Source organism: Mustela nivalis (genome assembly GCF_964662115.1).
Source record: "Mustela nivalis genome assembly, chromosome: 19".
Lineage (NCBI taxonomy): Eukaryota > Metazoa > Chordata > Mammalia > Carnivora > Mustelidae > Mustela > Mustela nivalis.
Genome location: NC_139038.1, coordinates 3364194 through 3390575, shown reverse-complemented (window position 1 = coordinate 3390575; position 26382 = coordinate 3364194). Strand labels below are relative to the sequence as shown.

The 26382-nt window shown below is 55.0% G+C and overlaps 1 protein-coding gene and 1 long non-coding RNA gene across 2 annotated transcripts in view; both read right to left on the bottom strand.

Moving 5' to 3' along the window:
- Positions 1 to 26382, bottom strand: part of FOXK1 (forkhead box K1) — a 63015-nt gene that overhangs the window by 20420 nt on the left and 16213 nt on the right. The window contains exon 2 of the mRNA XM_082712654.1: positions 152 to 337. Coding sequence (XP_082568780.1) covers positions 152 to 337 — 186 coding nt within the window. The remainder of the gene's footprint in view (positions 1 to 151; positions 338 to 26382) is intronic.
- On the bottom strand, positions 23179 to 25796 carry LOC309854028. Its single transcript, XR_014306074.1, has 2 exons — positions 25274 to 25796; positions 23179 to 25036 (listed from the first exon to the last, which is right to left on the bottom strand). It is a non-coding gene; the product is annotated as an uncharacterized lncRNA (long non-coding RNA).

Below are 26382 nucleotides of genomic sequence, written 5' to 3'. Positions count from 1 at the left end.
TCAAAATCTCCAAGCCTTGCAGTTTTCCAGAGATCTACTGGGCGCTGTCCAAGACTTGGAACGCCTGTGTCCCCCTCCTGCTTCTCACACAGACGGCCAGAGCAGGGGGACCCCGGGGCTTGGTGGGGGGTGGGGGTGGGGGGGCACTTACCTGATGGTGCCGGTTGGGGACGGGACGGGGCTGACCAAGCTGCGGAGATCCGGCTCCGGAATGTGAATCTTCAGAGGGGATATCTGCGGGTAGAGGGGCCGGAGGGGAGACGCTGGGGCCTCCTCCGGCCGGTACAGCGACGTGAACTGGATCTTTATGGCTGTGCTGGGGAATCGGAAAGTGCACCTGCAACAAGGAGAGTGCGTGTCAGCGCAGGGAGACAGGGGTACGGCCACCAGGCGGCCGCAGAATGTTCTGGTTCACCTGATGGTGGGGTCGCCTGACGTCCCAGAACCCCGGCATCACTCTGGGTTCGTGGAGTGAAGCCAAAGTCCGATCTGGGACACTTGCGGACACCAATACGGGTTTTTCATTTCCTGCACACGTGCAGATAGAGGTAGGAACCCGGCAGGGCCCCAGGAGAGGCTCAGACATGCTGCCACCTCCTGTCCACTGGGGTGGCTGCAGGGGTACCTGAGCGGGACTCACAAGCTCGCAAAGAACGCTCGTTGGGAAGCTGAACCACCATGGTCGCCGCTCAGCAGCAAGCATAAATACAGGCTGCGCCGCCAGAAGCTCTGGAGCGGGACCACGGGGTGGTACCACCCTAGCCAGGCCGGCGGGCACCCCGCAGAGGAACGGCCCATGACTCCCCGCGCCACCCGCTCTCAGCTCTGGGCCTCTGCGGGCGGGCGGCCGCACACACCCAGCCACACCCTGCACGCGCCACACCAAACCAAGGTCACCTACCCTCCAAGAAACGTCTGCGTAAAATCTGGACGTTAAGTATACAGCACACCTGACTTCCAGACGCACAAGTCATCAACAGGTTGCCAACTGCAACTTTAGTTACAAACAGAAATGCAAACCCAAATGAGAGCAGAGAGGACAGTCCTGCCTGTATCAGCTGCTCAGAAAAAGCTCTTTGTAAGACAAGGGGGGTGTGGGGGCGCCTGGGTGGCTCAGTGGGTTGAAGCCTCTGCCTTCGGCTCAGGTCATGATCCCGGTGTCCTGGGATAGAGCCCCACATCGGGCTCTCTGCTCAGCGGGGAGCCTGTTTCCCTCTCTCTCTGCCTGCCTCTCTGCCTACTTGTGATCTGTCTGTCAAGTAAATAAATAAAATCTTTATAAAAAAAAAAAAAGACAAGGGGGGTGTGGCTGGGGGACGGACGGGACGTGTGTCCACTCCCACCATCTGTGCGCTCCCCACCATTCCCAAAAGGTGTTCAGAGCACGCCGGGTGTTCAAACAGGCTGCGTGCCCGCTCCTGCCTGTGTTAACTCAGCAGCATGATTTACGCGGCAGGGACACCTCCACACTCTGGGGGATACAGCATTCACCCTCTTCATTTGAATTTTCCTCTTCGTCAAATTGTTTTTTAAAAACCTGACTTAAGAGCAGGTCAAAATAGGTTCTGGGCCCACGAGAGGCAGTGACCGTCTACAGTGGGCAAGCTTTCCCCTCGGGAAGCCCCTGCTCCTGGAATGACTCAGCAGCACACGCTGGCGTCTGCTCCAACAGCCGGGCCGCCCGAACCTCCCAGGGGAAGTCAGTAACTCAAACTGGCTCGACTGGCCAGTACTCATTCTTCCAGAGATGCCCAAGCACGGGGACTGGCCATCTCCGCAAAGGCAGGGAGCAGAGCACCAGGCCGCTGTCTGACCCACGGGCACCAGCTTTGTATTTCCAAACCCAGAACCACAACAAAGAGATTCTGACACCATTTCAGTTCTGGGAGATGCGGTCCAAACACCAGCACATCAGGGCGGGGGTGGGGTGTCCGCCCTGTCGTGTCCACATCACCCCCCGGCCCCTGTTCTGCGTAAGGCCACCTGCGGCCATCCAAACACATTCTGCAATTTTCCTCTTGTAAGCCATGGTTAAAAGACGTTTGATGTTGCTTCCACTTTCCTTTGTTTTCCCACAACCCAACAGAAACCTCCTTCGTTAGTATTTTGGCTAGAAAGTTACATCACACACTTGCCTACGATGCTCTCTGAGGTCTCCGGACTCTCCAGACCTGGAGGGCAAGGAGCCAACATTCGTCCCAGCTCACGCCCGAGGACGGCTGCCGTTCCCGAACCAGAGGAGGAAGGAAAGAATTTGCAACGGGGAATCTGGCTGAAGGCTCCACGCACACACATACCTGTGCGCGCACGCGCACACACACACACACACACACACGTGCGCACACACGTGAACACACCTAACCATGCACGCAGCCCTGTGCCACAGTGTCATACATAGAATTAAGAACGACGAATATTTAAAGGCAGTGATTCCGTCCTTAACCATTTGTCTCTTCCTTTGGCAGCTGCGAACGGACACAATAAACTCCACTCCGCTACCTGCCTGGAGGGCCCGGCATTGTGCCGGCCGTGCTGTGAAAGCCCCCGCACGAGGGCGCACTCACAGCACCCCCTACCACCATCAGGGCAACCAGAAAGAGGATGTGGCTTCTGGCCTAGGACAGGTCACAAGGCAGAGTGGAACGTCAGGAAACAGGGCTGTGGGTGAAGACAAGAGTTGCCACAGGATCCTGGGAGTGGGGGTGGGGAAGCCAGGCTCCAGGCAGCCCGGCCGGCCCAGGGCTGCATCGCTCCCAGACCCCAGGGCAATTCTTGGGAAGTGAGCTACGTGCCCAGGGAGGGCTTCTGAGCCCCCCACAAAGGCGAGGTGTCAGGATGGGAACTGAGAATCAGGGACACAGCCTGTAGGAAGGCAGGGGCTGTGAACCGCTCCTGAGTTCAGTGCCCCAACCTCCATGGTTCCGTTCTTAGCTAACAAAAGGGGAGGCTCTGAACACACGAAATGACCTCCTAGACACCTTCCAGTTTAAAAAACAAAGATTCCAGGTAATACATGCATACCTGTGGAGTTTTTAGTAAAACAAAACACAACATTTTGTAGGTCAGGGATTTGGGTTAGCAAATTAGTGGCGAAGTCAAACACCGTCTATAATGGATTCAAACACGCAATTTCCTACTGTAAGAGTCATCCCCAATTAAGGTTTAACAATAAACATTTTCTTATTATTTACTGCAACAGCTATTTCAAAAGCAGCTCCTGACCCACTCTTCCAGAAATTACCCCGAGGCAAACTGTTTCCTACCTAGGAGGAGAAACACCAGGAAGCTACTTAATTTTAAACATACATCTCCCCAGGGTGCTCCCGGGTTCACCAATTACTTCTCTCCCTATAATATTTCCATTCCGGTTTTGGGCCGTGGTTGGTGTTTTAATGAGCATGTTTTGCAATTAAAGCTATTCTCTGGGAGGCGCTCCACGTTCGACCTGACCCCAACTGCACACGGTGCCCCGCCGTCAGCGCTGGGGATCGCGGCGACAGAGGAGCGTGTGTGGGCGTGTGTGCATGTGTGCGCGTGTTCCGCCCCAGCCTGCAGCACGTCCCCGAGCAGCATGCGCCCACCCTGGGAGGGACCGTCCTTCCGATTCCCCTGCAGCACGCTGGCCCTCACCTACAACAGAGAGGAACTGGGTGCTGGTGCAGGGCTGGGGCGGGGGGAGCTGGCTTTCACGGGTGACAGAGAGATGTTCTAAAATCCATGTTGGTGCGAGCTGCAGAACTGTCAACAGAGAGAGAACCACTGAACTGGACAACTTAAGTGGGTTAGTTGTCAGCTCTGCGAATTACATGTCCCTCAGGCTCCTGTGAAAAAATGTCCGTGCCCCACAGCTCCCGCGCTCAGGGTCTGCCCGAGGCTTGCGCAGTTCCCGGGGCCACGTGGAGGCCAAAGGCTCCTAGAGATTGGGCCAAACTGCGGCAGCCCTGCAGCCACGCAAAGCTGCCGTCTTCAGCAGCAGGTCAAAGATCATGGCCCAGAGGCTGGTTCTGGCTCTGCTCAGCACGAAGAAGCCTAAGGTTTTCAGGGGTGACTGGGGTGGCCGCTTACTGTTGCTTCCACCTGGTCCTTAAAATGGAACCCCACCCCTGGCCCTACCAGCCGGGACACTGTGGGACACAAAAGGGCTCCTCTAATCTTTACCGATGCAGATACAAGTACAGGGATCTTCAATCTCGACGCGGGAAACAGGCAGAGAGAGAAAGAACTCCATGTGAAACTTTCCAGAAACATTTAAAAAATTAAGGCAACAGAGCGTTCCCCTCTAAAGCTGTAATAGCTCCCCCGCCTGCAGCCCATCGCACTGCGTCCGGCAGAGCGGATGGGCCTGGGCCCGCACAATGAATGAATGGGGAAGACATCCCGCACTGACTACGGAGCCTGAAATTCTGCACACCAGCCACGCCTCCCCCAACCTTCCCAACAACCTCCAGCGGACGACAGTCCAGGACGAAGGCTGCAGACGGGCATTTGTGTTCTGCTCCCGGGGAAGCCCACCGGACAAGGAACCAGCCAGCAGACCACCCTGGCAGGTGCAGCAGCCGTCCGTGGGAGGACCTAGCTCTTATGTGTAGATGGAAAGCCAGGAAAGAACAGACACTTGGGGAGCATCTCTTACAGGAAGACAGGAACCAAACAATCGGGGGGCGGTCTCAGAGAAACAGATGACCTGGAGCAGAAGGCAGACCCCTTGTCTCCTAAGATAAAGGCACCTGCTGCCTATGGAGTGAGGGCCCCAAAAGTCACCTCCAGGGAAAAACAAGAAACCTGGACAATGAGACGTACAAAGGAAAGAAAACTCGAGAAGGAAGGCTGGATGAGACTGGAAAACGTCTCCTGAAAAGACACAGAAAATTTTGGTGGCTCTGGCCAAGAGGTTCACATCAGAACAAGAGTTCTTCTACAGAGGAATCCTTCTCAGGAAGCTACAGGGAAGAAGGCATGGGATCCCAGGACCAGACCTGTGGCTTTTGTATCAACTTCATGAACATCAGAGAACCCAGTGTTTGCTACAAGCTGGCTGGGTAAGGGGTCCTCACCCCTGACGAGAGCATCAAGGGCAGCAATCTGTTCACCCTTCCTGGCAGCATGTGACTGCAGGCCTGGTGTGGACAGAGCCTGCCACTGGGACCAGATGTACGGGGATTCTGATGTGGCTTGCAGTGACCCAACGCAATGGGCTGCAGGAGGGGGTGCTATGTCCTCTTCAAGCAGCTGCCATCTGGCTAGAGAACAGGAGCCAGCCTGGCAAGCCTATGGCTTTGGGGAGCCTCAAGGAAGCCCCCACTCATGGGAGACCGGCAGAGAGGGCCCACACCAGACAACGGTAAACAAAAGACCAGTTTTCAAGAATGACACCTGCCTCCAGAGGTCCCTGCTGTGGTTCCTGCACTAGGTGGGACGGGCTGCTAGGAAGCACATCATCTCCACGGCCCTCTTCTGACGAGGCCAGGGAGGCTGGTAGGCAGAGATCTTTCCAGAATGCAGACCCAGCAATGGCCTTGCAGGGTCATGCTTTTGTGACCAGTGAGGGTGGTTCCTGTTCTTCTCTTTTCCCGCGGGGAGCTGGGATTGCTTTCTCCTGCCTTCTACTCGCCTCAGTATTCCACAGAGGGACCACCTGGAACGCCCTGATGAGAGACGCGCTCATCACCGGAGACCCTGCATTTTACGGGGTCCAGTCACCGAGTGGGACTTGGGCAGCTTCCTCTGATGACGGGAAGGAGTGTTTTTATTTTGGAAGAAGGGACACATGTGTGTGGCCAAAAGGCAGACTATGGCTATTTTGCTGGACACACATCCTCCTGCTCCAACAGTGAACAGCTACGCACGCAGCCGTCTGCCTAAACAAAACGCTTCTCTGCCTCTACTGCACCAAGAGACTGTGCTGGTCAATGAGATGTTAACACTCATGCCCTCAGGCGGAACAGAGTATCTTCTTCACCTCTTCCTCTTCCCAATGGCCAAAGTGTGAGTGTGACGGCAGGAGCTGCAGCAGCCACCGTGGGCCATAAAACGGATACAGGGTAACACAACGATGTAATAGAAAAAAGCTGGGAACTGCTCTATCAGCTTACGTTAAGACTGTTACATGCAGAAAAAAAAGATCAACTTTGCCCTTGTTACTCTGACCTTGGTTACAAAAACCAAAACTATAACCTAACTGTAAACAGCCAAAGAGCTCCCTACAGCAAAGAACTGCTGAACAGACTACGGTATGTGGTTAGGGGCAAACATTCTTGGAAGGATACATCTCATCACTGTGCATCAGCCTGCTCTCCTCATCAAGAAGCACTGTGTAACTACAGAGCACAGCGCACAGGGTTCTTCGGGACGTAAACGGGAACAGAAAGCGAAGTGACTAGAAGCACACATAGCACCCAGCATACCACACACTAACCACTGCCCCATGGACAAGTGTGATGGTGACAGATCAAATGCAGAGACCAGAGGGCTTAGAGTCATGGTGAATGGTGTGGGATCTGGAGCTGACCAGGCCGGGCTGGAGAACGGGCTGTGGGGACAGTGTGGGGGGACCTGGAAGTCTCCGAGCCCAGATGCAGCGAGGACCCCAAGCGCAAGGCCTGGCACACAGCAAGTAGCCAACAGCACGCCGGCGTTCTCATGAGCAGAGAGAGCGAGGAAGAAGGACGAAAGAGCCTTGGATTGGGGGGGCCTTCCAGGAACCCCCGTCTCCTATCCAAATATTATTTTGACATTGTTACCGGGTCCTTTAATTAATGAAACAGTCAGGTGCCTGGGTGGCTCAGTGGGTTAAGCCACTGCCTTCGGCTCAGGTCATGATCTCCATGTCCTGGGATCGAGTCCTGCATCGGGGCTCTCTGCTCAGCAGGCAGCCTGCTTCCCCCCCCACCCTGCCTGCCTTTCTGTCTACTTGTGATCTCTCTGTCAAATAAATAAATAAAATCTTAAAAAAAAAGAAGAAGTAATGAAACAGTCAAGAATTGGAGAACAAATACTTGATAACGAGTCCTTTGGATTTTGCAAGACATGACAGGTCTTCCAGAAAACTTGTGGAGAATTAATCCTGGCCCAGATCTGCCCTTGTGCCCGGATCTAGGGGGAGGAACGTGGCAACATGGCCAGGCCTCTAGGTCTGAAGGCAAGGCCAGGAGGCCCACGGAACAGGACTCCACAGACCACCCGCAGGGCCCCTCTAGTCCGGGGGCTCTAGCCCTGTGTTCCAGGGGGAGGCCAGGAGGCAGCTGTCCTCAACGCAGCCCACAGCGGCTCCCACATACCTACGTCTGCAGTTAGAAAGCGAGAGGGCCGGAAGCTTGGACTTCTGTAAGAACTTGGGAGGAAAATAAGACTGTCCAGGACAAGGTTTTTAAAAACTTACATATCCAATCCCCAAATCAAGGGATTCTGACAATCTTATTATTATTTTTTTAAGCCTAAAAGATCGAATTTTACTAACAATTTCATACACTTTGCTAGAACAGCCAAAACTGCAGGAGGCAGGCTGCAGCCACGGGGGCTCGTCAGGCTGTGAGGACAACCTCACCGCGAAGCTGGGGGCCATTGGTGGAGGGGTGCACAACACAGGTGGACCAACAGGGCAGGAATCAAAATACAAGCTCGAACCAGGAAGAGCAAAAGGAAGCGGACTGTCATGGTGCTTTCCGCACGCTCAGCTCTGGTCAGTGCAGCAGCTACATGGGCGTGGGAATGAAATACGGCAACTTAAAATAATGCTTGTTTAGAAGTTAACTTGGTTTTCTTCTTTGAAGATTTTTATTTATTTATTTGAGAGACAAAGAGAGAGAGAGAGAGAACGCGTGTGCACACACAAGGAGGAGGAGGGTTAGAGGGATGGGGGGAAGCAGGCCCCACGCCGAGCAGGGAGTCCGATGTGGGACTTGATCCTAGGACCCTGAGACCATGACCTGAGCCGAAAGCAGATGCTTCTCTGACTGAGCCACCCACGAGCCCCTGCTTTCTTCATTAGGTATTTTTCTATGATCTATTTTCTTAAAAAATAATATAGTTTTACAGTCAGGCCAAAACTACTTTTACAGAAAAAAAAAGAAAGAAAAAGACTGCAGAATACTCCAGCCTCTCTGGTACACTCCAAAACTTGGTTAGAAATGCAGCCAAAGGCCTGGTCAAAGCCGGGGGTCCTTGGTAAAAATGGAGGTTTAGCCCCCAGCTGAGGATCCCCGAGCAGAGACAGCGTGGGAGACCCCTGCCCGCAGGGAGCAGCCGTGATGACGTGCCGTCGTCTTCCAGCGGCTGCTAAGTGGGGCCCACTCACAGCAGTCCTGGGCAACCCCTGCAAGAGGCCGCCAAGGAGGCGCCTTGGGGTTCCTGGTCCCTCCAGAATCATTTCACCCCCTTTCTCGGGAGCAAGACTCTGACCAAATCCAGCCACGGGGGGTTCGGGGTCGTTTCTGGGGTGTCCCTCTGAGGACTCCTGCTCATGTCTGCAGTGTTACTGTGTCCTCTGCGGCAGGGAGAGCCCCAACACCTGTGTATTCAAGGGCCAGAGACTCTTCCCCCCAAGAAAGCCTCGTTCTCGGGCATGTTCAGGAAACTGCCGAACTCCCTGGAACGCACGGTGACGGGCCTCGCTCGGGGCTTGCGGTCACTGCTGGGGCCGCTCTGCTCTCCTGGCACGTGGCGCACATGCATGTCAGAGCCCGCGACAAGGTCACCATAACCTATTTTTGGAACTTAAAGTCTATCAATAATAGGTGAGCGCATGGGGTGCCTTCGGCTTGGGTCATGACCTCGGGGTCCTGAGATCAAGCCCCGCATCGGGCTCTCTGCTCAGCAGGGAGCCTGCTTCCCCCCCCCCCCCGCCTGCCTCTCTGACCACTTGTGATAGCTCTGTCAAATAAATAAATAAAATCTTAAAAAAAAAAAAAAAGAGGCGAGGGCACAGAAACAGCTTACAGGTGGGAAGAGACAAATTCTCGCTGGAGCACCCACAAGCCACAGGACGAGGGAGGGCACAGCTGACCCCTGGCTGCTGCGGAATCGCCAGCGACGAAGGACGACAGAGTCACCTCGTAAGGCTGTGGACGGTATACCTTCACTGTGTTTAGCAGGGTCAGTGGGCCAGAGAGTCAGAGAACGTTTGGTGGGCGAGGGAAGGGCCATCGCGCCATCGCTCTATCGCTCGTGGGGGCCCCGGGAGCCGTGGACTCAGCCGTTCCCATCCATGTCCATGCTTTCTAAAGACAGGCTCAGGTGGAGATGGCACTGCTGGCAGCGGCCCTGAGCGCCGCCCAGCAGGCAGGAGACACTCTGCCCACAGAGCCCAGGGTCCTTGGGCCAAGCTGCTGGGGTTCATGGCATCACTGAAATGGTGGAGCGGGGAGGCAGTCGGGCAGTGACCTGTAACTGCCTAACAGTCACCTGATCTGGAGTCGGGGGCCCACACCGCCCCGTCTGTACATACTTCCCCTCCTTTCCTGGGGCACGGGGCACTCAGGCACGAGAGCAAAGCCACCGGGAGCTCCAGGAAAGAGAAGTCACCACCCAGTTAGTAAAGGTCCCATTTGCTCTTCAAAACTCCCTGCCCCTCCTCAGGTCACAGACCCCCACCCTATGCGGGATGACATCCAGGTGACATGAGGAACTTTGGATGGGTCACGGAGGGCTCTGACAGCCACCGGGACGTGATGCTCAGGGAGAGGCATTCCATGCAAGGATAATTTGCAAAACTGCAATAAACTGCAAAATAATTAGCAAAAAATAATTTGCAAAATTTAGTCTTTTGCCTAAACCTTAACACGAAATTCAATAATAATGCACTAACAGTTAAAAACTAGCATCTGCTGTTAGTGAATGTGCCAGGGAACCGTGCACCCAAGGCTCTAAACACAGGCACTAACCCGGACACCCCGTTTCTCCGGACACTGCTCTTATTTCCATATGTGTACTCGGAGGACAGCCCAGAGAAGCTGCTGTGGTATCGTTGCCCTGGGAAACAGAGGGGCCGAAAGGAAAGACTTCGGACAAAGCAGCTGTTGAACTGCACAAGGGGCGGAGAAACAGAAAACAAAGCAGAAATCAGCTCTGCATGTTTATCTTCTGGATTCTGGAAACTTTTGTCAAAAAGGCCCAAGTTCAATTTTGTTCAACTTGGCAGAGAAAATGCTTTCAGAAGCTGAAGGCAGAGCCCGGGAGGGCCTGCCAGAACGGCGTCCCCACCGCAGCCGCCCAATGGAAGGTCTGTGGCAAGGCTGTCCTTCTACAGGGATGCGTGAGCTTGCCGAGAACAGGAATGTTCCGGGCAAACCACGAGGCCGCCCCCCACACACCTCACACTGCACTCAAGACCTTCCCTTCTGATACACCCCAAGACAGCAGCAAAGCCCGAGAGAGAACCGTCCAACAGAAACCGCCAGTTCACGTCCACAAAGAATAAATGGTCCTTACTGGCGTTTTTTCTTTTTTTAAGGTTCCACTTGTCAAAACACAACAGGGACTGCGTGGGAACGCCCAACAAATCACATCCTTGCTTTATCAAGGCCGAGCTCAGCTTACTTTCCTAATTTGGAAAATGCGACTAGGCACAAAACGAAACCTGCAGGGAGCCAGCTGGGCCAAGTTGGTGAGGGAGGGGCCGCCAGCGGGCTGCGCGGCTCTGTTGTCCCCACCCCCCCCAACATCTGCGAGCTACGTTGGCGTCCAGCCACTTCCCAAAGAACTGTAAGCCCGCCAGCGGGCCTGGGAAGCTGTCACAGTTGACAGAGATTGAGAACTGTGCACAAACTGTCCAGGCCCGTCCAGGCCCGAGCGGGCCCGCTCCTGGTGCACCACGCACCCCCACACCCTGAGAAGGCCTGCAGGGCCCCAGAGCAAAAGGGAAAGTGCTCTCCTGCCCTCAGTTCCCCCGGGCTGGGTTTCACTTCAGGCACAGTTGTGGAAACAATTGGACGGGACACTGCGCTGAAACCGTACAGAGCAGCACTGTCTCGCAGATCTACGGAGCTCCTGCTAGCCGTCCTCTGTCCTCAGTGGCAGCAAAAGGGAAACAGGGGTGGTGTCCTCTGGGGGTTCGTGTGGGAGGGAAGCTGAGGGCTGTTACTCTCAAGAGGCAGCCCCTACCTCCCAGCAGCCTTAAATGACACGAGGCTGAGTCACAGAAGGAGCTGCACAGGCAAGGCCAGGGAAGGGTGTTCCGTGGGGGCTGCGAGGTGAAGGGGTGCGCCGCGTGGTGGGGTGCACGGACGGCGGCCCAGGCAGGCTTCTGCTGGAGCAAGGGGAGAAGGTGGGGCACACACCTGAACACACTTCCTTTATTCCTCCCCCAACTTTTTCCTCCGTGCCCATGTCCCAGCTAAAGGACTATTTTCCAGCTATCTCTGCGGTGGGAACTGACCAGTGAAAAGTGAGCAGAACCTCATGGGAAGGCCATGCAGAAAGTCCCCAAAGAGGCGGAGGGACAGCTACCACATGAGCATTAACTGTCCATTAGTTCTTCCTTCATTTCTTGCCTAGGATGAAACTGTGATGGCCGGTGCATCAGCAGCCACCCTGGACAAGAAGATGACCTTGAAAATAAAAGCCTCTTGCTAAGAATGGTGGGACAGAAAAACAGAAGCAGGCTTGATATTTGCTGAGCCAAGTCAGACCTCAGTCTGTGATATCACAGTGTGTGACAGAGGCAGCAGAACTACACTGAACACACACACACACACACACACACACACACACACACACGGCAAGGTGCAAGCCTCTTATCCTTTCCACATCTTGGCTCAAAGAAAACTGCTTGGTTTTAGAAAGGAAAATAAGTCAGGGCTCCCTACTAAAGAAAAAGTTGAATTGCTGTCTGTACAGTGGCTCCAAGAAGGGCAGGCGGAGTTTCCAGAACAGTCCAGTGCACAACAGGGCACTGGGGAGTGGGCCGGGAGCCTGTCTGGCAATGCCGTTATCACTTTAATGCACACAAATTAAAGACCCAAAAGGCCAACGGCCCCAGAAAACCCAAGAAGCAGAAAATGCTGACCATATCGCTTCAGTTTCTTAAAATTTAATGGTGATTACTTTGAGCAGAATGTGCCTGAAGACAGGAGGAGGAAAACACTTCCTGGCTTCTGGAAGAACTCTTCATGCTGCAGCCAGGGCGGTCCTACCACAGCACCAGGGAAGCACGTCCGCAGGGAGCAGGGCGCACGCACGCACGCCGGCCAGGGAGAACAGGCCGGCCGGCACCACACGGCACGGGCTCCTTCTGCGTGTTCAGGAGGTCTCTCACCAGCGACATCACTCAAAGACGGTCCTTGAAAGAAGTCAGCTTAGCACATTCAAAACAAACAAAGCAAAGCAGCCTTGAGACGACAAACGAAGCCCCTGTTTTTAGGCAATGCCAACCAACAGGCTCTCGGGCTACATTTCCTGCCCCTGCGACTCGGGGGTGCAGCACCAATGTCCTGTGGGAAGGGGGCACACTTCCGAGCACCAGATCGCGGACTCCCACAGTGTTAAGGCGGACCTGGTGTGCTCCGCACTTTGACAAAGGATCTGGGCTTGGAGACAGCACATGTCAGTCAGGACCATGAGGCTGAACAAGCCTCTTGTTCGGATGGCAAAGTCGGAGGGTGCCAGCGCCTGCCACCTCTTCTGGGGGTTCTCTAGGGAGACTCTGTGCTCTTGCCCACATGCCTCCAACAGAAAGCTCTGCATACAAGGCTCCTGGGCACGATCCGACTTCCTGGGAGCTGGACCCAAACCCAAGGGAGAAAGGGAAGGGGCGGGGACACGCGGAGGGTCGTGGTGGAGGCCACTCTTGCCCCCCACCCAGCTTCACTGCTGGCACATTGTGTTTCCTTAACATTCCTATAGGTGGCGTTTCTGAGAGAAAGTCCACTGAGAACCTCCCACAACATGCATGAGAGCGCGCCACCGTGTAACAACTAAGCCCTAGGCTGTCTCTGCGGCAGCCCAGGACACCATGTCTGCCATGCCCAGATCACAGCAGTACCCCCACACAGCCTGCACTGTCACCAACTGGGGCTCCAGACAGCCTCTGGCCAAGATGTCATGGGACACCTACCCACAGAACACGCCTGCAGGTAAGGAAATCCTGCCAACACACGTCAGAGCTAAAACGAGAATCCAGGCACCACCAGGGACAGCTTCTATAACAGGAGCGTGTGGACGGTCACCGGAGCAGGGACAATCGGGAAGGCGGCAGGGGAAGGGCACACACCCCCATTTCCTTGACTACTTGGTCAGGGCAGGACATGACCCCCACCTTGCCGCAGGCCCCCCTTCAGCAAGGTCCCCACGGATGGGGGGGGACCTCCCCCGGGGCGCAGGGCAGCCACGTGTCCTGCGGGACATGGGCTGCACTGAAATTCAAGTTCAATTCTAAAATGAAACCATATGGACGTCTCTCGTTTTCCCAGTTTTATTTGTTCTATAATCTTCCTGTTCTCCTTCACTGAAGACTGAGGGGATTACCCAAGTGACGCCTTCCACACAGCCCAAGATGAGCTACTGTCGCTGTGCCTCTTAAATGTGGTCACGTTTATTACTGGGAGCGGCGGTCACCAGTGAAAGTTAAGAGGAAACACCAGTGTTTCTAGGTCTGAGGCAAACACGCCACTCGAGGAACAAAGTCATCCCGTGACAGCTCACGACGGTTCTAAGTGACAGTGAGCAAGCTTGCTTGCTTCAGGCTTAACTCAAGGAAGGTTTAAGTATTTCTGGGCTATTTTTCAGTTAAAAATTAAGATAGTATTAAGTTTCACCAAAACTCACACATTTGTCAGATGCTGAGCTGGAATTCACAGGCCGGGCCGGGGCCAAGAGCTCTCATCGCTAAACTCGGCTCCTCCCGCGCCCACCCCGTCGTGTCCTCTGCTCTCCGCATGCCAGTGGGACGGTCTTCGTGAAGCCTCACATCGAATCAGGTCCTTCCTTGAACTACCCACAGCTCTCAGAAGAAAATGCGAACTTCAAGCCCCACGGGGCGCCCCCAATGCATCCTTCCTCTGATGGCTGCCCTGCCGGGAAGGCTCGCACCCACCCCTGCCCCGACGTGGGTCCACGGCATGGTGGCCACACTCGGCGAGGACCCCTCTGTCCCAGCGCAAAGCAGCCCCACACCTGCCCTCTGATGCACTCCGTTCTCGCCCTCACAGCACACGCTGCGCTCTGGGATCACAGGGGCGGGTGCCCAGGGCGCAGGGCCAGGCCCTTCCTGCTCACGGCAGTGTTCCCAGGCCTGGCACATAGGAGAGGCCCAGCAATGCTCGCTGAAACTGGACAGAAGGAAAGTGCTTCTGAGCTGTCGGCCCAGGATTCTCACGGCTTGAGGGCTGGAATGATTCTCATTCTCAAAGCTGAAAATTCTTCTTGTGACTGCTGTCCGCTCATGGTCAGCAGTCAGGCCATTTTCTAGAATACCGCCTGCCTATTCTTGACAACAGGCTTGGTTGTCACAGGGAACGCCACCTTCTCACCAAGGCCACAGGGGAGGTGGGGAGTCACATTGCCACCAGAGGCCACAAGGCCACAGGGGCCAGCTGGGGAATTCTGGGCTGGGGTGGGGGTTTCCATGCACTGCAAGTGCAGCACACGCCGCAAGGTCCCACAAAGCCCAGGACCCTGCGCGAGGCTGAGCTGATTCATGATAACCTGCAGCTAGATCTGGGCAGAGGTGTACTCCACGGCATGATGACCAGAGCCTGGAGGCTCGTGGCAGAGAGTGAATTACCTGGAAGGCTCCAGCAGCGACAGTGAGAACGAGCCCACCTACGAACAAGCAAGCCACAGAGGTACACCAAGAAGGAACACTGTAAAACTCCACCAAAGGACAAGGAGACCCACCTGGACGTGAAGATGTGCTAACAGTTTGCCAGAGTCTACCCGGCATCTGTCTGATTCGAAGGAGTCATCTGCCACCGGGGAGAAAGGACACTGAGCCAGGTGACTGAGACGACACTGCTCTGCACACAGAGAGCGGGGCCGGAGACACACAGGCCTTGTGCTGCTGAGGTCTGAGAGGCAGCCAGAGACCCACCATGGAGAAGAGCCCCTGCAAAACATGCCACCGCCACGTGCACCGAGGCCAGGGACCCAGGCCGTCCCCACTGAGGGAGCATCTAGGGAACAGGTCATTCCCCTGAGGACTTGGGGACAACAAGCCGTGCAGAGAGTGAGAGGCAAGCTGACCTGGGGTGGGAACGATGTGTGTGCACCGGGCACACCGCAGGGCCCATGGGGGCACGTGGGAAGAAGAACGAGGGACACGCCCACTTCACCCACCAGAGTGGGATCAGAGATGGACTCAGGAAACAAAGGATTTAAGTAAAATCCGACGTTTTCAACACGACACCCCGAACGTCCGGGTTCCGATAAAAAATGACCTGCCCTACCAAGAATGAGACAGTCTCAAATGAAATGAGAACAAGTACCAACAGACACCAACGCGGGATGACGGTGATGTCAGGGTCACATGACAAGGGCTGAAGAGCAGCCACCGTGGAAACTCTGGCAAGCAATTACGCGGAGGCAGGGGACAGAAATAAAGAGGACACAAGGGACTTCCAACAAAAGATCGAACATCCATGTTGCCCAAGCCCCAGACGGAGACCAGCACACGGAAGGGGACAGGGAACATTCGAAGAATGGCTCAAAGTTCCCCAAATCTGGCACAAGAGGTAAGCCACAGATTCAAGAACACAGATGAATCTTAAGCAGGATAAACGCAAAGAAACCCACACCGACCTTCTGAACACCCAAGACCTTTTCTTCATATCTTGGAAGCAGCCAGCATGAAACGGTGCATTCTCTATGGGGGGAGAAATTCAAATTTCAAAACAATTTTGGGAGCTAGAGCTTGGTGCAGAGTTCTTAGAGACAACATCAAACGCGTGGTCTGTAAAAGAGACAAAATAACAAACTAGGCTTCACCACCATTAAAACTAGTGGTGCATGTTGGTCAGAGGACCAAGGGCTTCAGGCTGGCCGAGGGACCTGCCACCATGGGCCGGGCAGAGGCTCACACCGAGATGCCAACAGCTCTGAAAAACCAGCAGCAGAACCCAAACCACTTGGGTAGAATGCAGACAGGAAAGCACAAGCAGACACGTCGGTGAAAGGGTCCCCAGACGGCGGAGACGCAGGAGGGGAACGCCATCCCTGGCTGTCGGGAACACAAAGGCTGTCTGATACCACTCTGGCTGAAGGGCCACAGCTAGAACCAGTGCTCCCACTCCCAGGTGGCCTCCCGTGGCGGAGACGCTCACGGATGGTAGCTGGCAGTGTCTTCACCCGAACACATGCCCACGGTTCAACTTCGCAGCTATGCTCCTGGGCTTTCTCCCTGTGAAATGAAGCTCCCATCCACGTGAAACCTGAACTCCACTGTCCACAGCAGCTCTGTGGGTAACAGCCCCCAAACCGGGCCAGGCAGACGTCCCTCTGTGGGTGGAGGAGGCTGCTCGGTGGGCCCAGTCACCTGGCTGCCGAAGCCAAGCACCGCTGGGGCAGGCCACACCTGCACAGAGGGTGTGATGTGGTGCCTGATATCAAAGAGCCGAACCCCAGATGACAGGTGACAGAGCCGGAGAACAGACGTGGCTGCCAGGGCCCGGGGCGTGGGCTAGGTGTGGCAGAGGGTAGGGGGTGGGGCGGCACCAGGGAGGACTATGCTCTGCCGGGATGGTCACGTGTCTGGGGGTAACTGGGGGGTTCCACAGATCCCACTGTGGGGTCACATGACATAAGCACGCATGGCAACTTCCTGGCTCTGACCCCGTCCCACGACCACAAGATCTAACGGGCAGCAGCAAGTGGTGAGCACACGGCAGACCTCTCCGAACAGAGTCACAGCTTCCTGTGAATCTACAAGGACCTCAACGTAAGAAGTGTGCGGGGGAGCTGGGACTCCTGGGGAAAGTCACACTGATGGCAGCAGGCCCCGCCCCCACCCATGCAGGGGGCGTCCACGCTCCTTTATTTCAAAATGGAAGTACCATGTAGGGGATAAGAAAGCCGGCGGCCAGTTCATCCACACAAAACAGTTGTCAGTGCGCATTTATCAGGAAGGGGAGGAGAGAAGGTAAGGGTGTTTAGTGGTCTTCCACTTCTACGACAGAAAACAACCCAACAGCCCTCAGCACAGCTGGAAGGCAGAACGGAAAAGCCTTACCGACTCGAGGCCGGCTCCTCACCTCTGGGAAGGTACCAGTGACTCCACAAGGGAGCGTGGGCAGGTGCACCAAAGCTAAGACCAGACCAATGCAGTTAACATTTCAGAATCAACAGGACTCAGGAATACAGCTCCCACTCTTCCTGCTACCAATGAAGGAACAGGTGCCCAGCGACATGGCAGGGGGTGGTGGTGGGGGGAGTCAGGGGCAGGTGCAGTGTGGCCTGGTCCTGGCGCATGTGCCCCACAGAGCACATACCTCCCCTTCACCCAGGGAGCTGCGTCACCTCAAAAACCAGACACAAACTGACAACCAATTGTAACTCTGATTTAAAAAAAAAAAAAAGGAAAAGAGAAAGAAAAACCAAGCCATCAGCTTAAAATAAAATTATCGTAAAATTAAAACACACCAACACTGTGATGCCTCCTCTTCGTAAGCCAGCTCTGACTCTGTAAAGTGGGGTCTGGTGCTCTGCTCACAGCTGCCGGGGACAGGGTCCACCTGCACGGTAGGCCTTTCCCACACATGTGCCCAACCTGAGCCCGCCTAACAGGCACCATGGCCGCAGGGACACATGAGTGCTCCTGTTTCTTTCCCTCCAGGCAGACTGACCTGGCCTGCGTCCATGCATTCTTATGATGTGGACAGCCATGGCCCGGGTACCCCTGGGAAATGTCGGAAGTGCCCTCAGACACAGAACACGGCTCCCACAGATACTCAAGAGAGGCAACCCTGTTTTGCTGGTCCTCCTAGGACAGATTCCAGGTGGTGAGGTCTATGTTCAAGTGTAGCAACTCCTAGCCTGTAGACAGGCTTGTTTTTGCTTCCATTTCTTTATTTCCAAGAACCAGCTGTGGGCATGAGCCCTCCTTCGGTGGGGAGAGGCTGGTTGTGGGCTGTCCAAGGGCACATGACTTCCCCAGATGCCCCACAAAGCCTCTCAGCCAGACCCGGCTCCTATCAGTCAGTTACAGAGGAAAACAAAGAACTTGCAAAGTTTCGTATTTCACAACACCAGAGTATTTCCAAATATCCTATTCATTCATTCCAAACTTGGCTCTGCTCAAGTCAAAAGCTGAAATGTTGATATACAGAGAGTTTCTCATAGGTTAGGCATCCCCGTCTCTGCCACCAGCCAGAAGGCCCATGGCCCAGCCCGTCCGCTGGAGAAGAAGACGGCCGGGCAGAGTGGGGTGTGCAGACCGTCTCGCCAGGGCCTGGGCTCCGAGTCCCGCTCAGCCTGACGCCGACAGTGTCACTCGGAGACATGCTCCTCCAGCAAACGGAAGCCATTAATTACGCTTGCTCCTTGAAATGAGTCACCCACGTGCTCTAACACAATTTCATCTAGAAGCCTTTTGAGTATTTTCTGTATTAGACAAAATCAAGAAACACAGCTGCCCAGAAAAGCTACCTTTTCGCCTCCACGTGAAGCCTGATTTCTGTTGCTGTGGGTTTGGGTCTGTGGCTGGGGCGGGAAGGGGCAGGGTGGTGTGACAGTCTTGCACACCTCTAGGTGCACACATGCTCTCTGAGAATGTGCGTGAAAACATTATGCTAATCGGGGCTCTCTTTGGAGAAATAGAGGTCAGTGCAGAGAGGACACTTAATCTCACAGGCTTGCTGCACGAGGAAGCAGAGCCGAATTATCTGGAAGGGAAGCCGGGAAGACAGAGCAGAGACTGTGAACGGCAGACCTTTGGAATTTTGAACTGTGGGAACATGTCGCCTCTTCAGAAAACATTAAAATCAAAATTTATAAAATGTGTTTTCTAAAAGTGAAACAAGCAAAAGAGCGCCCGATTTGGACACAAACGTGAGACCTGGATCTCATCTCGCACCTGGGCTGTGTCTAGCAGACTGCGAAGGTGAAGGGAGGTTTGCCCCCTTAAACTCCACGAGGTTAACAAGAGGAGAGGGTCTCACCTCTGTCCTCGTCCATCTGTGTGGCAGTGACAAACCCTGCCAGCCGCAAAGCAAGTGCTTTTGCAGTGTTCGGAACCAGGGACTTTAGGAACAGCTCCAAGTTGCGAGAGAAAGCAAACAGACGGCGGCTCTCCGAATCTGGTTTGGGAGCTGACCCCCATGGGCCCTCCAGGAGTGAGCGGCCCCGTGGCTGCACGGTCTGGTTCTTGCCCACCTAACTTTTCCACTACACCAAGCTCGGTGAAGGCAGGAGCCCCGACCTCTGCCAAGCCCGGGACCTAGCTCAGGACCTGGCACAGAACCGTGCTGAAAAAAATCACACGAGAGAACCACTTTTCACTACTTTAAGCTTATACAGTGAGCTAGAGAACAGTTAATAACTTAGCTGACAACTTAGAAACTAAGTAACTAGCAAAACAGCAGGACAGGAAGAGACTTTTTGTTAAGTCACAAACCCGCTTGGATCAACTACCTGAACCAAGGTAACTGTCCACAAATCTGTGCAGCTCACAGACGGACAGGGACCAGGGACAGGCCCTCAGAAGTACTGACCGTTATGCCCTTTCTTACCATAATTTTAAAATGAAATCTTGCTCAGAGTTCTGCAGAAGTCACAGAGCTCTGAGCACAATTTAAAAATAAACGTCCTGTCTTGTCAACTGGAAATACACAGAACAGAGAACTCTGACTCCTCCTTCCCCTCCCAAGCCCTCCGTCCACACCGCACCTGCTTGGTCAGTAATTCTCACGCCGGCTGTCTGAGCAGCGTCTCGTCGTAAGTGGCTCTGAGCACACCCCAAAGTATCAGCAGAACTAAGCGTCGCCTCCCTGAGGACCAGATGCGCAAGGAAGAGGACAGGAAGCCCGAGGGGTAAAGCGAGAAGCCAGAGAGCTGGGACACGGAAACTGAAGACACCGTGTGGCCGTTTTCAAGGTGAGGGAATAAATCTAGACTTCAGAGGGCAGTGGTCGGACTCTGTCAGCTCCCAGTGCCCCTTCCGAGGAAGCATGGGAGGCCCAACAAGGGGGCTCGCCCACCTGTTAGGAGCGCCCCTCCCCCCCAAAGATGGACAAACAGGAGTGAGCACAGCGTCCCCCGGTCTGCAGTGACCATCCTGCAAGGTGGAAGGCGCCGGGGAAGACTTGGAGGAGTACACTCCCGTCTTCAGGGGAGCGGCCATCCTCAGTCGGATTAGCCAGGACCATCCACAGCGTCGACCCCAGGCCATGGTGCTCACCACGCCTCCACGTCTAGGGTCTCCAGCAGGCGTGGCAGAGCTGGCAGGGGCTCCCTGACAGGTCAAGCACGCGAATGCCTGGTTTTGGATGTCCTCATAAGAAAGGACTCCCGAGGCACCCCAATGGCCGGCCATCCTCCGCACACCACCCGGCTCTAGCCCTGCCCGCCTGCCTCCCTCCAAATGCACGTCTCCCAGTGCCCGGAGGCCCTGCCCCAGTCCAAGAGGCTGAGCTCCTGTCAAGACCAGCCCAGCTGCACTCCCGGCCAACTTGAGGCTCTGTCCTGCTTCTCCCCGAGGCTACCGCGCTCTTTCATGGAGGGCACATCTGAACGTTCCCTTCCTGACGGCCACATGTGGGGCCTGGCCTGGTCGGCTATGTGCCCCCAGGGAGGGACTCTGTGATGGTACTTCGCCTGCCACATGGGACTACGGCGAGAATGACTGGTCAGCCTGGGTAATCCGCTCAGGCCTGTGCACAGGCCACGGGCCCAGGACTAAGAGCAGTTACCACCATCATCATCATCACTGCTCTCCCACAGGCTCGTGGCCACCTCAATCCGACCCCCTGGTGGGCTGCTGCCGACTGGCACTCCTCACCGTGCTGCTGACCACACATGTGCCTCCTCCGAAAACTTCCAACGTTCCCCACTCTCTCCACTGGCCAGCACGTCTGAGGTCCACTAGGAGCAACGCATCCTCCTTTACCCTAGGTCCCTCCTCCTCAAACATCCAGATCGGCGGTCTCGCTAGAGTGACTGCTGGCTGCTTCTGCCAAAACCACGTCATCCTCTGGGGCCACTGCTGAACCAGCCCTCACAGCAGGCTGTGTGGCTGTGGATGCCCCCAGACCAGTTTTCTCCAAAGGAATGTGAGTGCTGGGTCGGCAACCGTTTCTGGGCCAGCATCCTGAGGACAGGGTGGCTGTTCCCTGCGGCAGCCCCTCCCGCCGGGAATGAGCTCTGCTCCCATCAGCAGCAGGGCCTGCCTACCACTCTTCCTTCCGTTCCAGCCGCTGAGAAACCATCGTCGGCGGTGTCCGTTACCCAGCCTCACCTCTGGCAGACACGGTTTCACGCACGAGCACGTGGCCTTTACCGCTGTGCGCCCGGAGGCTGCCCTCCGCAGAAGCTCCCTGCAGCAGGAACGCACCACGCCTGTGCTGCCGGAGGGACCCGCCACACAAACACCAGCACACCGCAGCCCAAACCGAGCCACGGTAAACTCTGTCTCGGGCACAGCGCCATGCAGAAATACCTCTTTCCATGCCAAAAGCAACGCCGACCAAGGGTCAGAGAGGAGGGATCTGTCCCAGCTTCGCCACCTGCCAGGTTCTCGGTGCCCTGTGAGCCCTTAGTGGCTCAGAGACCGTCTCAAGTCTCGGACTGGCGGCCCGGTGTCCCGAGCACCCAACGGCCAGAACAACACTGGACGGCGGCTCCGGACATGACGCCGATGGACACACGCCTCTGTAGAAAGAAGAACTAGCAGGAAAGACACCAGTCTAGAACAGTTCCGTACATAAATCCCCCGTCTGCTTCCCGCATTAGGTTGTGAATTAAAACACAGACGGAGGCCACTGTGGCTGGAGCCCAGGCATGTGGGTCAAGTGTGCGCAGATCCTAAGGCCACACACTCCCTCATCCAGGCCTTTGCGAGGCTTCCGTCAGCCCAGGAAGGAAGTGGGTCGGCTCTGCCTTACAGAGGAGGACACCGGGGCCTGGGGGGATGAGTCACTTGTCCCAGGCCATCGAATCATCGAAGCAGTCAATGACAGCCTCTGTGTAAGCCTTGACCTTTTACCTCCTCAGATGCAAAGGCAAAGAAACCGAATTTCAAGAAAAATTTCAAGAGTGGGAACCATTGATGCTGCCGATGAGTCAGCTTTGCACTGGATGATCAAAGCTTACAGGACCACTTCCTCCTGCCTCGTGTTCTCTCCTGGAACGTCAGACCTGACCCACGGTGCCAGGCACGGGTCTGCGCACTTCCTGGAAAGGAAGCTGCCACTGAGTGGCGACGGACACACGGGCAGCGCCCGGCCACTTGAGCCAGGCGCCATCAGCATGGCATTTACGTGCAACAGCACGATCTGAGTGTATTATTGTGTGAATGAAACCTCACATGGCAGAATCAGTCCATGTTTTACTGAAGTTATATTCTGAAAAGCCCCCTTTCAGTGCCAGGTGACCACACGTGCCTGCCACAGACCTAGCCACCACGTCTCCATGCCGGGAAGACCTGTCCGTGTGCGCAGGAAATAGTCTGAGCTCTGGGGCAAGGTCTGAGTCGGTTGACAAGACCCGAGTGTGGCGGTGAGGCCCACAGCAGAAGAGAGGGCAGCACTCACCGGGTCACCGGCCGGCAGTGTGAGTCACCGCAGCCTGGCCAGCGACGGTCCAGGCCACCGTGCACCCTGTAGCCGGTGACTCAGCCACCGAGAGTTAGTAGGTGCTTATGAAGCACCCCTCTCCCCACGGGCCCTGAGAAGAAAAATAGTCCTTTGTGGGGCCTGTGACCGAGTCAGGGAGGCGAATAAACACGGCCAGGGGAGAGATGCTGCATATGAGCGACGAGCGGGGGCGAGAGCAGCCACAGAGAAGGGCCTCAGCCCGGCCCCGTAAACAAAACTGGAGGAGGAGAGGCATGCGAGGCCGGGAGATAGGAGCGGACATGGCATTCGAGGCCACGCATGGAGGAGGCACTGGGGACACAGGGACGGGGCTTGAGGCTCACAGACACCTGCGCCCCACCGTCTGTACCCCACCGTCTGCGGGCCCAGGCTGCTGTGGCTTCACCACAGAAACGTTCGGAGAAAACTCTTTCCCGGGTCACACAAAAGAAGCTGAAGCTTATTGTCGGGGGCAAATTGTTACATTTTTATGACACCAGTTTATTTTACCCTATACACCTTTGTCCTTATTCTGGCACATAAAATCCCATACTAAACCGAGAAACTTTAGATAGTTTAAGGTCAAGTGAGATTCGAAGCGACTGTCCCTTTCCTAAGGGAGCAGAGTCTTCTCCTGAGATATTCTCCAAGTTACCCTCGGGCTAATCTCCCCCAAATTAGCAGCCGTTGGTAAGGCAGACGCTGGATCAGAGAGTCTAGAAGCACATCCGGTTTTCCCGAGTGAAGCCGGATCATCGCTGGCAACCAAACGATGTTTACGAAATGACGGGACTCGCTGGAGAGACCTCACTGTCATCCTGGATCGAGCCCAGAAGCAAACACAGCGGACAGCATCAGCACCAGGCAGAAAGTGAAAAGGCCTTTATCTGGCTCAGGACGCAGGCCCTTCCAAGAGCGCGGCCCTGCTGGTCCAACCCTGTGTCTGGCCACGGAGGGGAAACCGTGCCTCCTTCCGGGCTCATGGGGAGTCAAGGCCTGTGCCGGACCTGCGTCCTCCTCCGCGCTGACTCAGAATCGGGAAAATGTAGGAAAACCCGAGGGTGGAGGGCGAGACACGCTTTCACACACGGAGGCCAGGCAGGACCGTGTGGCTCTTGGGGGCTGTACACATGGGAAAGATGGGGCGACCAGCCAGCCCACCCCCCCATCTTCGCCGGATGGCCTGGGCCGGGGACAGAGAACAGGCCACGGGTGCCATGGAACCAGGGGCCCGCTCCCAAAGACCCCGGTCTCCGTGCATACTTAGTGCTGGGGAGAAGAAACGAGCCATCTGGGGAAAGCGGGTCATAAAGCAGATTAATACCGCCCAAGACTCTCGCGTGGAGAGAGGCCTGGTTTCGGAGGCAGCAGGGGCGGCCTACTGAACTAGTTTAATTGTTATGTAAATCGCACACTCAGCCACATCCCCGAATCCCCGACTGCCTATTCATCAGCTCGGTTTGCTCTGAAATAAAAACGGAGCAGACCCTTCTCCCGCAGCCAGCCCCGACATTCCCAGGCGCTCTTCCCTCCTGCATCTCCGTGGCACACATCGGCACTCCCAGCGGCACGGAAAATGGGCAGAAGGGAGAAGCATCTCTCTCCCTCCCGCCGGCCACCAGGCAGGCATGCCATAGCATCTCGTCCCGGATCCGGCGAAGGCAGGAGACTCGCAGGCTGTAGTCGGCGTTTCTCCAGAGTGCAATGGACTTGAGCCCAGGCAAAAGCAGCTGAGTTAATTCTAGGGGGAGAGTTTTTCACGAACCGGTGTTATTTGCTCACTTTCAATAAATTCATTTGAAGACCCTGCAAATCCAAAGTGTTGAAAGAAAAGTGGCAAGTGTCTGTAGCCTCTGGAGAGGGAGCTGCCCATGTAGACGAAGAAAGGACCAACCCTGCCCCGGAGCCCCAGGGGACCCAGCTGGCACTTATGGCAGAGGACCCAGGCCCTCGCTCACCCTGCAAACACGGCTCTCCCATGAGAGGTCTGTAACCTGGTGCACCGGGACCTCTTCTAAGTTTTCCCACCCTGAAAACAATTCAGAAAAAACTAGCAATCCTATTTTGGATTTGGTTACCACGAGCCGAGCCTTATCTGGTGCTGTCTGCCAAGGACGGGTGGAGAGGTTCCTTCCTGATAAGGGGGAATCACAGAAAGCAGGGCCAGGTGCCAGGAGCTGCCTGCCAGGCCTCTGCAAGCTGGGGCCTCCCCCTGAGGAAACTTCAGCACGAAGCCCAGTGGTGAGAGGGCTAGCAGAGGACTCCCAGCTTAGTGGGGCAGAGCAGTTCGGTTAAACAGACATTAACATTTAAAAAAAGGGCACCTTGGGGCGCCTGAGTGGCTCAGTGGGTTAAACTGCTGCCTTCGGCTCCGGTCGTGATCTCGGGGTCCTGGGATCGAGTCCCACATCGGGCTCTCAGCTCAGCAGGGAGCCTGCTTCCCTCTCCCTCTCTCTCTGCCTACCTCTCTGCCTACTTGTGATCTCTGTTTGTCAAATGAATAAATTAAAAAATAATAACAATAAAAAATAAAAAATAAATAAAAAATAAAAAAAGGGCACCTTATAGTCCGGACCAGAGGGACTCAGATCATCAGTGGTTGTGAAATTGCAAATATGCAGTTTCAGCAAAATGCCTTCCTTTAAAAAGGAAGCACACACAAGGAAAAGACATGATGTTGTGTTAGCGAGGGTCCCCGCAGCAAGCAGCTGGGCAGGGCTTTTCTCCTTTCTACATTTCCATGTTTTCCCAAGTTTCTGTAAGTGTGGACCGCAGACAGAATAGCGAGAAGTCTCAAATAGTAAAGGAAACACAGAGCACAGAAGCTACTGAGCACTGTCTGGGGCTTTCTTTTAAAAACTGGCTGTTAGAAATGACCAAAAATTGGGGCATCTGGGTAACTCAGTGGGTTAAGCCTCTGCCTTCGGCTCAGGCCATGATCTCAGGGTCCTGGGATCGAGCCCCGCATTGGGCTCTCTGTTCATCGGGGAGCCTGCTTCTTCCTCTCTCTCTGCCTGCTTCTCTGCCTGCTTGTGATCTCTGTCTGTCAAATAAATAAATAAAATCTTAAAAAAAAGAAATGACCAAAAATTTTTGACTTTTAAGAATTACAGAACGCAGGCTTATAGGATAAACTCCTAAATACACTGCAGAACAAAAGACTTTGAGCTTTCTGCTAATTTATTAGCAGTCTGGAATCCTCCAGAACAGAAGGCATTTTGGACAGAGGAATTCTCTGAAGAGATAATCATCTGCTCCTGTGGAAAGTTACTGACTTTGAAATTTTCACACATTTTTAAAGTTAATTTATTAAAAACACATCTTAACCTCCCTGGCCTCGTCGGTGACCGTGAACAAAATGAGATTACCGTTCTGAACTAGTTAAAGACGAAGGCAGAGTTGTAATAAAAAATGGACAAAATTACTGATGAGAAAAAGAGGTATGAATGAATGCGTGCATCAAATCTCCACGTGTCAGAGTTACCGCTCAGTCCCTTAGAGGTTAGAGGGGGAATCAGAAGACCAGAAACTCGAAGGATTAACCATCTCCGAACATGGGCTGACCATGCTGCTAGGGTTTGCCGTGCTTGCGGAGGCTCCTGAAGGCGGTGCGGGAACCGGGTGTCCCAGGGATGCTGACCGCACATGCACAGGGAGGGAGGGACTATTC